Source organism: Eublepharis macularius, chromosome 2, assembly GCF_028583425.1.
Source record: "Eublepharis macularius isolate TG4126 chromosome 2, MPM_Emac_v1.0, whole genome shotgun sequence".
Lineage (NCBI taxonomy): Eukaryota > Metazoa > Chordata > Lepidosauria > Squamata > Eublepharidae > Eublepharis > Eublepharis macularius.
In genome coordinates, this window is record NC_072791.1 from 194,624,438 (window position 1) to 194,641,751 (window position 17,314).

At 40.1% G+C, this 17,314-nt stretch overlaps 1 protein-coding gene across 3 annotated transcripts in view; it reads right to left on the reverse strand.

The window, feature by feature from the left end:
* The window catches only part of COBLL1 (cordon-bleu WH2 repeat protein like 1), a 124,106-nt gene that overhangs the window by 33,412 nt on the left and 73,380 nt on the right, over positions 1 to 17,314 (reverse strand). For 2 of the 3 annotated variants that reach the window (XM_054970736.1, XM_054970738.1), the window contains exons 2-4: positions 14,590 to 14,775; positions 5,261 to 5,462; positions 3,131 to 3,359 (exon numbers count right to left, since the gene is read on the reverse strand). In XM_054970736.1, the coding sequence (XP_054826711.1) occupies positions 3,131 to 3,359; positions 5,261 to 5,462; positions 14,590 to 14,775 (617 nt within the window). The remainder of the gene's footprint in view (positions 1 to 3,130; positions 3,360 to 5,260; positions 5,463 to 14,589; positions 14,776 to 17,314) is intronic. The other variant, XM_054970737.1, reaches the window with a different exon arrangement.

Here is a 17,314-nt window from a genome sequence, read left to right on the forward strand (position 1 = left end):
GACACAGAGGAATGTAAAGTAGTCCCTTCCATAAATTTCATCTAGAATGAAACAAAACTTTGTAACCAAAAGGAATCGAAAGGAATTGGCTGTGCCCACCCTGTGTCAGAATTCCAAAGGCACCCAACAGGCTCAAAAAGGTTGGGGACCCCTGGAATAAAATATTTATGTAACAGGATTACAATACTGAATTGTACTTATAGAAAGAAGAAGCAACAGATTAATTTATACATTTTGTTGATTCTAGATAACTAATGAGTGTAACTCAATACTCTGGCAAAACGGAAAGACTGACTAGGAAATTATTACAAATGATAGGATCAGACAAACAGTATCAACAGAAAATGTGCTTTATATACAGTTTAAACTGTTCTAATTTGTTTATGCTGCTTGACTATCAGCACATCTCTAATTTCAGACTGCTTAAACCTTACCTGGAATTATCCAATATACTAGCCTTGCACTCACACCATGATTAAAAGGAGAAACTTACCAAGATGAATTAAAAGCTTTTCTTGTTCAAAGCAGTAAATGGAATTAAAATGGATGCCTACACTTAAATCACTAGTTTTCATGATGAAAGGTATTTCCATGATAACTTCTGACAAGTTCCTGTTCCTGTTTCATAAGAACATTCTCTAAGGGCTCCATAAATCTCTCTACCTTCACTTACAAGAGAACGTTACAGACAGGTATGTAGTTTGTTTTTTACATTTTTATGGCAGTTTTCAGCCAAAATTCAGATTGGAAATAAGGAATTAAAACCAAAACAGCTTTGTTAGTCTTTTGCCTTGAAAACCCATGCCATAAGTTGACTATGATTTGATGGCATTTTCCACCACATAACCCTGACATACCATTTTCTTGTCATAGCCACTCTATGTCCAATAGTCACCCAGTAAATTTTATAGCTAAGTAGGAAATATGAACCAGAACAGTGCCCTAATCCCCACACTGGTTTACAGTTTTCATTAACCCTGGTTAACTATATAACTCTGCAGAAAGCAACCCACGGTTAAAGTCGTTCCCCTGCTTCCTCCAGCTCATCAGCTGACAAGCAAGTATCACTGTTGTCTCACTACACACACACACCAGAGGCAGAACTTCACTTGGAAAGTGAAACCATGCTTGTATTGCAAATTTGGGATCTCAAGTCATGGTAAGTCCTTACTATGTTTAAACATTATATCAGCACCAGAAATCTCAAAAATGTTTCAAGAGACCTATAGTTTTCTTTTTCTTTCCCTTTGATGAGTATTTTAAAAGTGTGAGTCTCTCCTACCACCTAGATCAATGGGCCCTCAGGTTAGCCTACATTAAGACAGCAATAAAACCATACTCAATATTAGAAGTAAAATGGTTAAATTTACTGTCTGTTGCCCTACTTAAAGTAGCCCACTTGGGTTGCTTTCTCTGTGATGGTGCTCTTCCTATGGAATGGGCTCCCCGAGAAAGTGAAGGCAGTGAAGTCTATAGACATTCAAGAGGTTCTCTGCAAGGCCATTCTATCTGCCAGGGCTTTTAATAGGGTATAGACTGCCTGCGTCTTTTAGGGGGAGGGGAGCAATTTGGGTTTTTAACTGTATTTTGTATGTTTTAAATTTTAAGCTCTAAACCACTCTGAGCTATAATTGAATAAACAGTAAGTCTTCAATTCCAGATCACTTTTTAAATGACTATAAAGCAACAAAACAACAATACGCCCAACTCAGGAAGCTAAAAAAAAAAAAAAAACTGCAATCAGCCTCTCTCTCCAAATGCCTGCTAAAAACAAAACAGTTTTTACTTATTCCTAAAGATGCTGTAGAGAAGTGCCACTGAAACGACAAATGCAAAAACAAGCCCCAGCAGCTCCCAATAACTGCCTTCAATGCGTGACAAAACATTCAGGCAGACAAACCACCCCACCCTATCCAGTCACTTCCTATCCTTCTCCCAAACTTACCTGAAGGGCAGGGCAGGAGGAACAGCAGGGCGAGCACTCCTCTAGTTCCCCCCTCTAGCTCTTCCTTATGAGAGAGAGCTCAAGGGAGGAGCTTTGGTTCAGTGGCAGAGCATCTGCTTTGCACGCAGAAGGTCCCATGTTCAATCCCTGGCATCTCCAATTAAATGGATTAGGAAGCAAGTGACGTGAAATTTCTCCATCTAAGAATCTGAATTGCTGCTGCCACTCTGAGTAGACAATGACTTTGCTAGACAAATGGCCTAATAAGGCAGCTCCATGGCTCACACACACCCTGATGCTTAGAATGCTGCAGCAGTAACAACTCATGCATCAAGGAAGTCTAGAGTGCATGATGTTCCTAATATGAACGAAATGCTGTTTTTGCCCCCGTTTGTCTAATTTCAAGCTGCTCATATGTACACTTTATGCCACTGCTAATGTGCTTTGTATGAGTGGAATGTATTCCTTCTATTCTACTGAATGCTTCTTTTTATCTCATGTTATTTTGCTTTTACATTTTTAGTCTGCTGCTTGGAATTCTTTTATTATGTTAGCTACTCCTTTTAGATGTAAGGATCTATTTCAATTTTATGGTTTTAATTTCTTGCATTAATTCCCGCTAAGTTGCCTTCTATATATTTTTGGCAGAAAGGTGGTACGTAAATTCCCTAAATCAGTAGGAAAGTCTTCTTCCTCATCAGCTTTGGGACTTTTAAGATTAGAATCCGCACTTAGAATGGTGCCCAGAAATAAACTGGGAGCTAGCAGAGCAATATTATGGGGCTCGCTCATGCTACCGAGTAGGCCAATACTATGCGTCCCAACTGTATCCTTCATTTAGTAGCTCCACATACAATTCATCATAATAATACAACCTTGAGGTTACCAAAATATAAGGCTGAGTCATCCTTCTCCAGGAGGAGTCACAGCCGATGCACCACTCTGATATTGGTTATAGATGCCACCTAAGAAGCTAGAAGTGATGCTGGATCTAGAATTTATTCCTAAGGTGTGTGACTGGTCCTTCAAGAGAAGCACAGTTTCCATCCAGCAACAAATATCCTGAGATGCATTATATGACAAACATATATCAAGGTGCAAAAGTCTGTTTTTCTGCATGACCAGATATAGTACAACATCCACTTCAGCAGCAGGGTTGTTGAAAGACAGATGGGTACGTCTTACCTCGGCTGACATCCATTGCGTATAATTCTCTGAGTCCAAGGTCATTCAGTGACTTTTCCAAGTCAAGAGCATCCTGCGATTGGTAACTTTTCAGCAACATGGTATGTAAAGGATCAAAATCACATTTACTACAGATAACTGGCAAAAGCTCTTGAAGTGGTGCGTGAGGGCTAACTCTGACAATGGTCTTCTGAGTTTTCTTGTAATTAACTACTACTCTCACAGTTTGCTGAAAGAAAAGAAAAAACAATTTAATAAGTACTACGCAAAATTACAGGTTTAATTTTTGAAAAGCGCAACCTACCAGATATGATGGCTACAGAGACTTAACTTCTGCAATACACATTAGCTTAAGAAGTGCTCCAAAATTCTCATTTATTTATTTCTCATATCCTTACAGTAAGAATCTCTTAGTTTAGGTCACAAATTAACCTTCATCACTCAGCAAGGGTTAGCACATGGGCATTCCTATTTTCAAATGTTCTATCCCAGCTGTGTACTAAAATGGATAAAAGAGTAAAATCACACTGTCAGCTTTTTATGCTTTGTTTCTCCTTACTAGATATGAAGCACAAAAAAGAGCAGGAGCAGCACATGAGAACAAAGATATTTTACTCCTGCTTAAGGAAAGACTCCAGTACCTCACCTTAAAATAGTTTGGAAAAAGTAAGGTTATCAATTGATGTTTCCCAGGCAACAAGAATTTAAGCAAGCATTTTTGGCATGGTGGATGTGTCTAAGCAGCAACTAGACTTTAAGCACAGGCAGGTAACAGAGACACTCTGTCCAAGGCTAAACTGATGACAAATACCATGCTAATTTTCAATAGCTTTCAAATTTTAATTTTCTAATTTATATCCCACCTTTCTGCCATCACAAGAGCCAGCTAGGCGGCTAACAAATTTAAACATACATATTAAAATCACATTTACAAAACCATTAAACTCAACCAAAACACATCATGAAACAGTTAAAACCGAGCTTAAAAATGCAATGACGTAAAAACAACAATTAAAACATTTAAAACGATTAAGACATTGAGCACGAAGGGGAGGATCACTGAGGGTATACAAAATGAAACAAAAATGTCTTCACCCGCTTGCAGAAGATGGCAACAGAAGAGGACACACAACTTTCTCGGGGAGAGCCAGTTTTGGTGGCACAACCGAGAAGGCCCTCACCTGAGTTACCACCTGTCTAATTTAAGAAAGTGGGGGCATCTAAAGCTGGGTCCCTGAAGATGACCGCAAAGGTTGGGCAGGTTTGTAAGGGGACAGGCAGTCTTTCAGATAGGTCAGTCCCACATCATACAGGGCTTTAAAAGGTCATTGCCAGCACCTTGCACACAACTTTATAAACACATTTATAAATCAGCCAATGGGTTGTAGCAGTTGGATTGCTGGACTAGGATCCCGATTCAAATTCCTATTCAGCTATGAAGCATATTAGGTGACTTTGGACCATTCACAGTATTGCACAGGGTTGCTGTGGCATACATTGCCCTGAGCTCCCTGGATGTAGGATAGGGTAAAATGTACTGAATAAGTAAATGTATATAATTAAATAATTTTAAATATTGCCAACTCTAGAGCCTTTGAAGTAACAGTAATGTTCCTTTGTAGAGAACCCACCAATGCATCACATGGGGCAATGAAGCTAGCAAGCCTAGATAAGTCACTTCCTGTATTCTTCCCTTGGTTGGCTCTGCAGCTGTCCCTTTCTTATTTTACCCAGAATGCTGATCTCAGTGGTTCCTTCCTTCCTTCCTTCCTTCCTTCCTTCCAGCTAATTCCTTTCCTTTCTCCTTTTCTCTCTGTCATAAGAGTAAGGTAATCTCTCCCAATTCTAGCTTAGATAGATAGCTAGAACCATTTTTCTCTACCTTTCCTATCCAGTACAGAGTTTCTCCACAATACAGGACTTCTACTTTTTTCTAAAGCAACAACTCATGTGGACTTTATGTTGTAAGCATCCTCCTCCTTCCGCAGCGCACAACCAATCTCTAAGCTAATGGGGAGAAAGAAATGGTATATAAATACCCTAAATATATATTTTTTAAAAAAACTAATGAAGTTTTGACATCTGTTCAGGAGATAAAAGAGATAACAGTAAAGATTTCAGCTCTCTCACCTCTGGAATGACAGGAACGGGCTTTTTCTTATCCATCTGCTTTGGCTTTAGAATCACTTTGTCTACTTCAAGCATTCCAATGGGTGTGTTTGGCTGGAATTTGATCTGCTTTTTCTCTGCTGACATCAAATCTATAGTATGGCTTGAAGGATTTAAACGGTATTGTGCACAAAGGTACACCAGTAAATCCATCATTGGTTTGCTGGAAAAGAGTGAAAGTGGTTATGAAAATGAAATAAATGTGTAAAAGTAGTTACAATTATCATTTATCCACAGCCATTTATATTTTGAACTCCAGGCTTTTCTCCATAGGTCAGGAATGATTCAAAAATGCCTGAACAGCTTCACAAGGCCATCCTAAACACAGTTACACCCTTCTAAGCCTGTTAACCAACTGATTTAGAAGGGAGTAACTAGGATTGTACTAGTGCAAGTCACACTTGTGTTTATAGCAACCATATTTGAATAATTCTCAGACCAAGTGAAAACCGGCTGATTTACAATGATGTTACAAATTGTGGAGAAAGTTAAACAACAACAACAAAAAAGCAGAATCCAGAAGTACCTAAGCATAAATTACTCTGGTTAAATATCTGCAAGATGATGATAGTCAACAGTAATCTTTAACCACCTTTCAAGAAAATTTGTTTGTTCATAACAGCAATATAATAAAACTACCTACTTGTTTTGTTTATGTAAAACATTTTTATTTTGTTTATGCCCATGTAGGCTATGTTACAGAGTTCCTTGTATTATGCTTGGAGACTTCCTTATACTAAGCTTGGAGATACAAAACTTAACATGGAGATATGTGGTCTAAATATCCTGGTGGTATGCATTTCACAGCTTTGCTGGTGATGTGGAAATACAGCCAGGGAAAGCGTGGCAGGTGAACGATGCTTCCGCTTGGGGGAAAGCAAGTGCGTTTCCACTTAGCATCATTGACCTATATATCCCAGTATGCTGCTCAGCAAAGAAAAAAAAGTCCTGTTTTTTTTCTTTAAACCTTAATACTCTCCCTAAAGTATGCTATCTTCTTTTAAAATCACAACACTGTAAATGCTGATCACTCTTTTAGTGTCTGATCTTCTATTCCGCTGGTCTGTATAAGAGAATCAGGCTCTGGTTTCCTAGAAGGAGTCAATCTCTCCTGCCCGTACTGGGATTTAGTGACGCTTCCTTTGCCCGAGCAGAACCTCCGATCAGAACTTGCTGCTTTTGTGCTGGGCAAAGTTCTTCCACAGTACAGCAGTGTCACCAAGGTCCGTTAGGGACTGGCTTTATCTTGCCTCATAGGCTGGGAGCTGCAGCAACTCTTTGCACCCATGTAGAATCGTGAGGTAGCTGATGCACCGATGTTTGCTCCACAGAAGTCCAAACTCCATATAAGGCCATCATCTTAAACGAAGGCATCTTAGCTTAAAAGTCTCCTGTGCTATAAGGTCCAACACATAAGTAAGGACTTCGCACGTGATTTATCCTACATGAGTAAGTAGAGAATTTATTACTACTTTAAATGGCACAGCACTAAAACTGATTAAGCAAAACAGCAAAAAGTTAGTCTAATTACTTATAAACAGAAAGTCAGCAAGACTTTCCTTAAACAAAAATGGAGAATACCAGATATCCTTATTCCTTCTACCACTTAAAGGTATCTCTGCCATAGCCTTTACCACTTAAAGGTATCACTGCCATAGCCTTTAGGTGCTAGGCCAAAACTTATCTTTTTACTCAGTTTTATTTTTCCTGCTTTTTAATAATCTGAGGTTTGAAGGATAGCTTTATGCTATTCAACAGTAAGATTTGAGTTCAGTAGCTCTGTAACAGGATTTCCAGGGTATAAGCTCTCTTCCTCAAATATGATGCTGTATGTATTCCTGAGCTTGCTTTAATGAGTATCCTCCAGCCCTGTCCTCATATATATGAACTGTGTCCATGATTAGTGTTAACCATATGACATGCCTTAAACCTAGTTCAGATCACAAATATACAGTGATGCTGTAGTTTATCATCTGGAGTGAAGCCTTTATCCAAGAAAACACCTATAAGAAGACATGAGATCTGTTTCCCACTCTGCATCTGACGAAGAAAGCTATGGCTCTCGAAAGCTAATGCTACAATAAAGTTGGTTAGTCTTAAAGGTGCTACTGGGCTCTTTACTATTTTGCTACTACAGGCTAACATGGCTAACTCCTCTGTTTCTCATTCTGGAATCAGAGAGGCAGGAAATATTTCTTTGGGCTTGCTCAAGAAAGATGCATTCATGGTTAAATGTGAAACATTATTAGCAAACTCATTTTGAATAAGGTTTAAGGAAATCAAACCAGGATTAAGCATTATATTTGCTTACTTGCAATAACAACATTATTATTATTACCTACAAATCAGAAAAATCAACAACTGCCCATAATAACAACAACAACAACATTCGATTTATATACTGCCCTTCAGGATGATTTAACACCCAGTCAGAGTGGTTTACAAAGTAAGTATGTCATTATTATCCCCTGTGAGGTGAGTGGGGCTGAGAGAGCTAGAAGCTGTGACTGACCCAAGGTCACCCAGCTGGCTTCAAGTTGAAGAGTAAGGAATCAGACCTGATTCTCTAGATTAGAGTCCCGTGCTCTTAACCACTACACCAAACTGGCTCTCATACCTACACTCTCTCTGGAGGTCCCCTCTAGGAGTGTGCACCCAAAAAAAAACCCTCCAAGTGATCCAGATCTGGGTTTCAGGGATACAAAAAAACAGCATCACTGACATCTGGGTCAGATTCTCTAATCTGGTCAGAGAATCTTGAATTTATCTGGCCATTATTCCCTATGGGGAATCATGAGGGACAGGGCATTTTTCAAGCAAACTCCACCAAATTTGCAGGGAACCTACTCCTTCCTGTACAACAAAGATCCCCCAAGTTTCAGGAAGTTTGGACCAAGGTGTCCAATTCTATGGACCCCCGCCTCTTTCCATTGTGTCCTATGCGGGCAACATATCCACGGCTTTCCAGGCAAACGGAAACTTTTTAAAAAGCGAACCCTGGCCAAAAGCCAGTCCCAATGCAAGTCCCATTCCCATGTAAGCTGAACTAACAAAGTCCAAAAGAATTAAAGCAAAGCAAAGGAAGCCATGTCAAACCAGAGACCCTCAATGTACAACCAAAAAAATACTCCCACACTGAAGCGGGGGGGTGGGGGAGGGGTGACGATTGCTGGAGCTGTGAAGTTTAAAAAGTGGGTGCAGGTGGCGTGAAGAGTTCTTTTGGAGTTCAGGCAGGGGTGGAAGGGCAGGATGGGAACCCACTATCCTGTTATCCTCCTGCTTGCCAACCTTGTGCCATTCTCCTCCAGCCTGCCTCATGCTACTGTCCTCCTGCCTGGCAGACTGACTTTCACTGCTGTCCTGCCCTCCTTGTACCGCTCTCCTCCTGCCCACCAGCTCTCCTACCTGTGTTTGCTATGGTTGCCTGCAGCCAAATTATCCAGCCCAGAACACAATAAAGAAGCACCCTTCGGGTATAGCTAAGTCCTCGGTTGGTGGTTAACCACTTCAGGACTAAATTATCCAGCCCAGTAGAGTTCAGTTCCCTGGATCCAATCCAGGATTCTTTTATGTGATCTGGCTTTACAGTGGATATCAAATCAGCATCAATCTGGCGATAAAGCAGGATCACGAATCCCAGATCACATACCAGTAGCCCCCACCTTATGGAATGGCCTGCCTGATGTCAGGAAAGCTCCCTCTCTCCTGGCTTTTCACAAACTATGCAAAACTGAATTATTCAAGAGGGCTTCCCTACACAGTTAATAGGGTTGCACTGTATAGAATGGTTTAGAAAACTACTTGGGTTACAGTTTACAGACTATGGTCTGTAGTACTGTGTACAGCTCATACTGTCTACAAGAAGAATCCTACTATGAAATGTTCGCATTGTTTAATACATTTTGTTAACACATATGCTTCGCTTCAATTCCATTTTCTGTCCAGTCCTGTTCATTGTGTTATCTTACGCTGTGTAATCCATTGTTGAAGGAAGAACAGGACGGACGGACGGACGGACGGACGGACGGACAGACAGACAGACAGACAGACAGACAGACAGACAGACAGACAGAGGAAATGTTACAGCAATAGAGCTTATTTGACTTTGTGCCCTCTTTGATATACAAAGCAACACTTTGTTTGTAGAATGATCTGTCTTGTTTGTTCATGGCTCTAGTCTACAGATTTAAGTAGCCCCAGATCCGGCCATGTTGAGAATGAAATATATTGATATATACTATATTTCATGAACTTATCATGAACTATGCAGAATCAAAACCCAAATTTGCCATTGAGCCTTCCAGACCCTATTCTCTTAGCTCACCCTGTTCCCTTATGATCCCTCTGTATGAGAGTTATGACCCACTTTGGGATCATTGACATAGACTGGTCTTTTGTAGTAAAGTATTTTCTTTCTTTTTTTGTAATAAATGTCTACATTGCTCTTCTTCGTTATTTACTCAAAACAGAAAGCATACATGTAAGCACAAAATAGCAGTAATGTTGTCACACAGAAGTACATAAACACCTGCATAAGAAAAAACACTGTAGAATCTCAATTTTTTTAAAAAAAACATTCTTACAGTATAATCTTCTGTACAGCAACACTCAACACAGAAGCTTTACTTCGTAGCTTTTAAGTTACTTTTGGGTCAACCCTGATAATGAATAACTGAGATTATGATGAAATAAACTTTCCACCTCCTAACTGGAGCAGCTTACACAATATCCCCATGAATGATAAAAGGGCCTTGTTGATTGAGAAACTCAACAAAACACATCATAGAAAAAATTACCAAGTAGCATAAAAAGGAATGCCTTAAAAATTACGTGGATTTCCTTCTCTGGACCTACCAAGCAATCATTTTGGTCAGTCGCTGTGTGTGGTAGCCACAGGGTGGCTAGTAGTTTTCCTTGCTACATTCCTGAAGGTTTGGAGTTCACAGTGTGTTCAGCCTTGTGTAGAAAAGCTGTTTCTATAATGACCAATTGTAAATAGCAAAACTGGTCTTCCTGAAATATTTTACCACAATTAGACACCAGCAATTTAGTGGTCAGCTTCTTTTTCTGGACATGAATATACAGAAGAACAAAGGCCATTTTATAAAAAAGAAAAATTTGCCTAATAAAATGGCTGCGTTAAACAAAGCTGACATCTCATTAAATAGTGACTTGTTGTGGCTTATTTACTGAAGTTTAGAAAAATGTTAAGATATGCATCCAATGTTTGGTGTTTGAAAACCAAGGACCACCCAGATGCAACTGAAGACTATCAAAATATACATGAAGCCTTTTTGTTTCCAATAATTCCAAACCCTGCATCATTTCTTGTAAGCTTTACTGCATTGGACTTAAATGATTTGTCCACAGGCTCCTCTTTGTTTTAAAATCTAAGAACTTTCAATTCTATCACATCAAGTTTTATTTAAAATGTTCTAAATATAAAAGGCTAATTTCAAAATACAAATTATTTCTTTAAAAAACTGAATGTGGCGCATGTATCAAATAAATATCCTGATAACCACAGTAATATTACTATCAATCTACAGTTCATGTTTGATAAGAGCATACTAAAACATACAATTCTTATCTGTAAAGCAGACCTTTCAATTACAGTACTTATTGCTAAGTAGACTGTATTCAAAACAATCTGTCACTCACAGTCTAGCAACCTGCCAATCATGTATATACATATTTACTAGAGTTGTGCATAAACAACAGGAAGCATCAAAAGTACATGACTCGGTATTTTCTAGGTGGCTTCAAAAATGTTCAAGTTTGGGAAAATTACTTGGACTCTGTTCACAGTGAATGAATGGATAGAACCTGAACATCCAAAAGTGGCTGAAGCAATTGAGTCATTAGCTACACACAGGTGAGGCAGAAATATTTATTAATTACATTTCTACCGTGATTGCCTTACATCATGAACTCAAGGCAAAAGGTGTAAGATTCCAGAAAGGAATCTTATTGTACATCCTTAGCAAGATTGCCATAATGTTATTTTCAGTAACTCCATAGGACTGGTTGGTTCATAGAAGCTGAAGTCAACTGTCATTCTCAAATGACCCTTGGCTATGCTTCTGAAGGCAAAGCAGATTGTTCTTAGAGAACAGAAAATTTTCTTTTGGAAAAATTGGTATTAGAGGTGTGCAACAAAAAAAAATCTGTATTATTCAGATCCAGTATTCAAGAATGCCATAAATATTCAGTATTCCTGATATTTGGGTCAGATTCTCTATTTGGATAAAGATTTAACCAGGAATACCGAATATATTTGGCCATAATTCCCCATGGGAAAAGCTATCTGGATACCGGGGAGGGGGTGCATTTCTCAAATAAACATCACCAAATTGGCAGGGAATTCAGTCCTGCATGTCCAATAAAGACACCTCAAGTTTCAGGAAGATTTTACCCACGGGCACCTGAACAAGGTGTACTGAGCCACTTTCCGTTGTTTCCTATAGAGGAAATATTTCCAAGGCTTTCTGGGCAAAGAAATCTTAAAGCAAAGAAGAAAGTCCTAGCCAAAAGCCACTGCCCAATCAAAACCCCAATGTAAGCTGAGCCAGCTTACTACCAGCTTTCAAACTGAAACAAAGGGACCAATATCAAACCAGAGAATCCAACCAGAACCAATGTCAAGATGGAGAATCCCAGCAGAACTAAACTGACACAAGGAAGGACACTGTTGCAATCCCAACAGAACCAGCATCATGCAAATAACCCAGTCAGACAGAGACCAGGGGCAATGCAAGCACAACTGAACCAACCCCAAATTACAAAATCCCAGCAGAACCAATGTCAACAAACAAAACTGAAGCAAGGAAATGCATTATTGCAAGCTCAACAGAGCCAACAACCAACATCAAACCATTACCAGACAAGTCTAGAAAGCCTGCAAAGGAAGGAAACCTCACTCGCTCCCCCTCCCTCCCTCCTCCCCTGGTAAAAAAAGGCCCAGGAGAGCCTTGGGAAGTAGGGGGAAGAAAAGAGCTGGCAGAAGCAGCCAGCCAGCTTTTAAAAGGCTATAGATGCATTTGCCAGGTAAGCCCCAATATATTCAGATTTATAGGGCATTGATTTAATTGGTATTCTGATTTTATTTGGGATTCTCTAATGACTTGCATAATACTGAATCAGCAATTATTTGGTATACCAACATGAAATCACACACCCCTAATCTTAAAGATAGACCCAACTGCTAAATCAGATTTTATGTTCTTATCTTTCTCATGAAAAGGCTGAAATTTCTACTGAACAGACCCTCATTGTTTTAGATATACACCAAGATATCTTATTACTTAACCTTCAGCTGAAATTGCTGTAAATTTTTTCAACAGTTTAACATAAAAAATTAACTTAAAAATTCATTTTAGCTAAATTAACTTTTACATCTCCCAAACCATTCTGTTTATTTCAATAGGTTCAAATTTTCATATGATTTTTCTTAATCAGATATATTTATGACAACTTTTTCATCATTTGTAGTACTACTTCTCTATTACGCCTCTTATTGATCATTGTGCCTCATCTAAAATGCAAAAGATTCCCAGAGTTAAGGAAAGGTCTGTACACCTTTTCTATGCCAATTGCATATTATTATTCAGGCATATAATAACAGTTACTAATGTCAGCCTGCATTCTTTATTTGACACTTAAATATTTAAGAAGAATTATTGGGGGGGGGCGGGGAGCATCAACTCACAAAAAAAATCACAATGTATGAAATTGATTTTTCCATTTGAATTGTTCTGTAAACTTCCTCAAATTAGTTAGAGAACATGCTGTAGGTGTACACGCAATTACTTCCCCACTAACTTTCCTTTAGAAAAGCCCTTCCTGAAAACCTCCAAACTGTTTCTTTACTTAGTAGAATAGTAGTTTGGTAGTCCTTGAGGCAGCACCCTTCTTAAAATGAGACTCTGGGCAAAATAACTGGAACGGAGACTCAAAATTTCAACCTGGACATTAGAAGTAAGTATACAAAGACCAACCGCAAAAGGCTGCAGCGGGAGAGGTTGAACCATCTCCTTGGGAGAGGAAGTGGGAGGTGCCTACAGCTGCCAGGTCTCCCGCTAAGGAGAGATGCATCCCACTGGCAATCTCAACTGACCACTGCTGCTCCCCCAGTAGTGGAGGGAGAAATGTTTTTAAAATATAGTGATGTTGGTTACATTGCAACATCTCTTCTGGGGGAAAATGAGAAGTGATATATGGTAGTTCTAGGAATCTCTGGAATCTCCCCCCATTTCACCACCACCCAACCTTCCTGCTGATTGCCAGATGTGCCACAAGGGGTTTCCGGCAGTGCCGCAACCCTAGGTGTGCCACAAGGTTCCATGTGGTCGAATATCTATGTTAGGCCCCTTAATGAGATCATCTGAAGCGGTGGAGTGGGAGATCATCAATATGCTGATGACACTCAGCTATACCTTACTTTGAATAAGCCTCTGTCTGTAGCCATCTCTGCCCTGGCCCAGTTTATGAAGGTAATGTTCAAGTGGTAGAGGGAGAATGAATGGAAGCGGAATCCAGATAAGATGGACATTATGCTTTTCGAAACACTGACTTTTAAGGTTCCTGTGATCTCCTGACCTAACCTATGATACTCACATCAGGGGAGTTCCTAAGCCTTAGTAGCAAGGCTGCGGTACAATCCCTTAAACTCATCGGACAAAGCTAAAGGAAAGTCCAATACCAGACTGAACTAAAAGCTCAGACACAGTTTCTTTATATTCCCTCCACAAACCCTTCCTTCAGCCCACACATGAATATTCCATTCCTAAATTATCCCTCAGTCCTGGTTGCTGCGACATAGGCTGGAAAAGGTGTAAAGAAAGTATATAAAGGAACTCTGCCTCAACTCAACCTGGCCAGAGAGCTGTGCCAGTTAGACTCACCCTCTTGCCTCCAGAACCCAACATTTTCCTGAGCTGTGACCCATAGTCCAGTTAGGGATTGAATAATCTCTGGAGCATTTAAAAAAAAAACATCAGTTTTTGTGCATTGTATGACCTGAGCTGTAATTAGTACTCAAGGTCTGGATGAAAAGCAGAGAAAGATGATCATTTTGAGTCAAAAATAAATTTCAGATCAGTTCTAGATTATATTTTAATAGTTATTTGAGTGTGAAAAACAGCCATGTGTTCCCCTCTAGATCTTGAGATATATATATATATATATGTTCACATATCCACCACTGAGAGTGTATTAATGTCTGTCAATCTATCCTGGAAAAATTACTGTAACCGCAAGCAACAAGAATTTAGAATCTTTCTTCAACGTACCTGCCATTAACAGCAGTAGACTTGATCACATCGCCCGGGAGGACCACAGACAGCTCGATGTCTCTGTCAAGGATATTCTCTTTTTGTTCCATGGCGAAATTGGTTACTTCTGAATCATCAAATGAAGAATACTCTGCACTTTTTCTCTCAGATGGAGGGAGAGGAGCTTTTGGCTTGGCTTTTCTTCTAAGACAGAACAAGAATTGGAAAAAGAACCCTTAGTAAAAAAAGTAAATGAAAACCATTTTACAAACAGAACAAAGTGGCCAAGTAATTCAAGGACTGTTTGGCAAAGCATCCCAAGGGAAAGTTTTCTGAATAGCACTGAAATAATTTTTGTCACTCTTAATCATTTGATCTTTTTTCCTGCTTTACACAATTGCCTTTTCTTTAGAACCTTACAATTAAACATTGTCTTTATGAAATTGCCCAAGCCATTACTTACTGTATTTAAGAGTTTATATCTGAATTTACCAAGACAACATAATTGATACTGATCATGTCACATACTCAAGTCTGATTCTGAACTGGGATTCTGATGTTTCAAACCAACGTGTACAAGCTGAAGAGAAATCAGTACAGCCTCTGACTTCTAATACCTCACTGACTCCTAGATTCTTGGATAAAATCGAAATTGATGAGAGACCAGCTCAAACATCTGGTGGACTGTGGTAACATCATCATCATCATAATTTCCATAGGGTGTTAATTGTTATGATTATTAATTTATTTAAATAATAGTTTGGTTTCTGCGAAGGGAAATTGTGTCTCATAGACCTCCTGAAGTTCTTTATGAATGTTAGCAAGCATATGGCTAATGGCTGGCTAGTTTCTAGTAGGCATTATATTCTTCCAAAAAGCTTTTGAGAACGTTCCTTACTAAATGCCCATAAAATGTGGAAGTCATGAAATAAAAGTTCTCCCAATGGATTAAGCAACTGGTTAAATACAAGCAGAAAGTAGGAGTATATCAAACCATTCCCACAAGGGAGGAATACAAAGAGTGGAAGTGCCCAGCAACTGCATTAGGACTGACAACATACAATTTACTCATAAATTTTAAGCAAGGAAGTGACCAAGTTTGTGGATACCAAACCAAAATCAGAGTTTTCACCAAAGAGTTCCCCGAGTGAGTGAAAGGGAAAAAACACAGCACATGAGAGTCAATATCAGTAAATGTAAACTAATCATCATGAGACCGGGGGGGGGGGGGGGAAGCCTGATTTCTCTCTCTCTCTCTCTCTCTCTCTCTCTCTCTCTCTCTCTCTCTCTGTCTCTCTCTCTCTCTCTGTCTCACACACACACACACACAAAACAATACCTCTGAACTGGCAGTGACTAACCACTCAGTGTGCAGCTGTGGTGAAAAAGGTCAACTCCAAGCCGGCGGTTACCAGGAAACTGATTGAAAACACAATGGCTATGATTTGTAGATTGTAGTGACGCTTGATGTCCTGGCCTTCACTGCCAGGGCCACCATTATTCTTTGCCCTATGCTATGATTGGTCACCTACGCACAAATTCACCACGCACAAACACCACCTAGCAAACATCATTCACTCTTATCCATCAGCACAGCCAGAAACATAGTACAGAGCCCCAGCAAACAAAAGAAATTAAAATGGTCTCCAGAAGGTTTCTCTATATGCATTCCAGAACAACATTCAGCTTATTACTAAACTGGATAAGATGGTAGGGGGCTAGCAGGTGAGAAACCAAGGAGCAACTGGGAAAAAAAAGAAGAGCGCAAGTAAGATTGTAGCTGCTTCCACATGCTCCAACTTTTTCAGGTTTTTCCTGTCCCAAAGCCACGTCTTCTCAATCCGCTTCAAGAACTGACTTTCCACATGCATCATCCTTATGCGTGTTCTGTGGGTGTTTGTCACACAAAAAAAGGTCCCAAAACAGAAAATGTATTCTTTATCTGGGCCTTATCACAAATTATGTTGGCGCATTCCCGCCCAACTTTCCTTTTGTTGGGGAGGGGGGGGAGCTCATGTGGGATTGCGCTATACCATTGTCCCATCTGTTAGCTTCTGTAGAAACTGGGCATGTGTAGTACAGCATTCTCTACCATTGATTTCTCAAGTTTTAAATGCAAAAGTGTTTTAAAAATATGTGAACAGTAGAGTAGCACGACCGCACAATTCCATATCCTACTATATAAAAGGCAAACCATGTACCCGAACACTCACTCCTTATCCCCATGCAGATGTAGTACACAGGGATAAGAAGCGAGTCGGGGATAAAATGGTTTGCCTCTCCGCTGCCTCCTTGGGGCTTCCAGAGACACGGAAAGGCTCAGTGCGGTGGCAAGGCCCTCCCAAGGTCCTGCAGCAGCCGGGGGCTGGGCTTCCCGCCACCTCCATAGGGGCTTAAGAGGGCCGTGCACAAGCCAAGCAGCGGCCAAGGGGCCAGAGGAAGAGGAGCCCCTGATCTCTTCCCCGATCCTCCCCTCAAATGATGCCACTGGGGGAGGCGTGGGGGTGCTGCTAGGGCCCGTTGTGATTGACAGTCCGATTGCTAAGTGATCCAGTGTAGCACGCACTGCAGTAGGATTCCCTTTGTATATGTAGATACAGTAATAAAAAAGTTAAAAGGGAGGGGATTATACAATTGCGCATGCAAGCCAGACGCATGCGTCTGGGGGTTAAGAGGGGTAATGGTGAGAGGAGGGGTTGGAGATTTGTGGGAGGGCTCTTCCAATGCGAAAAAAGCCTCCATA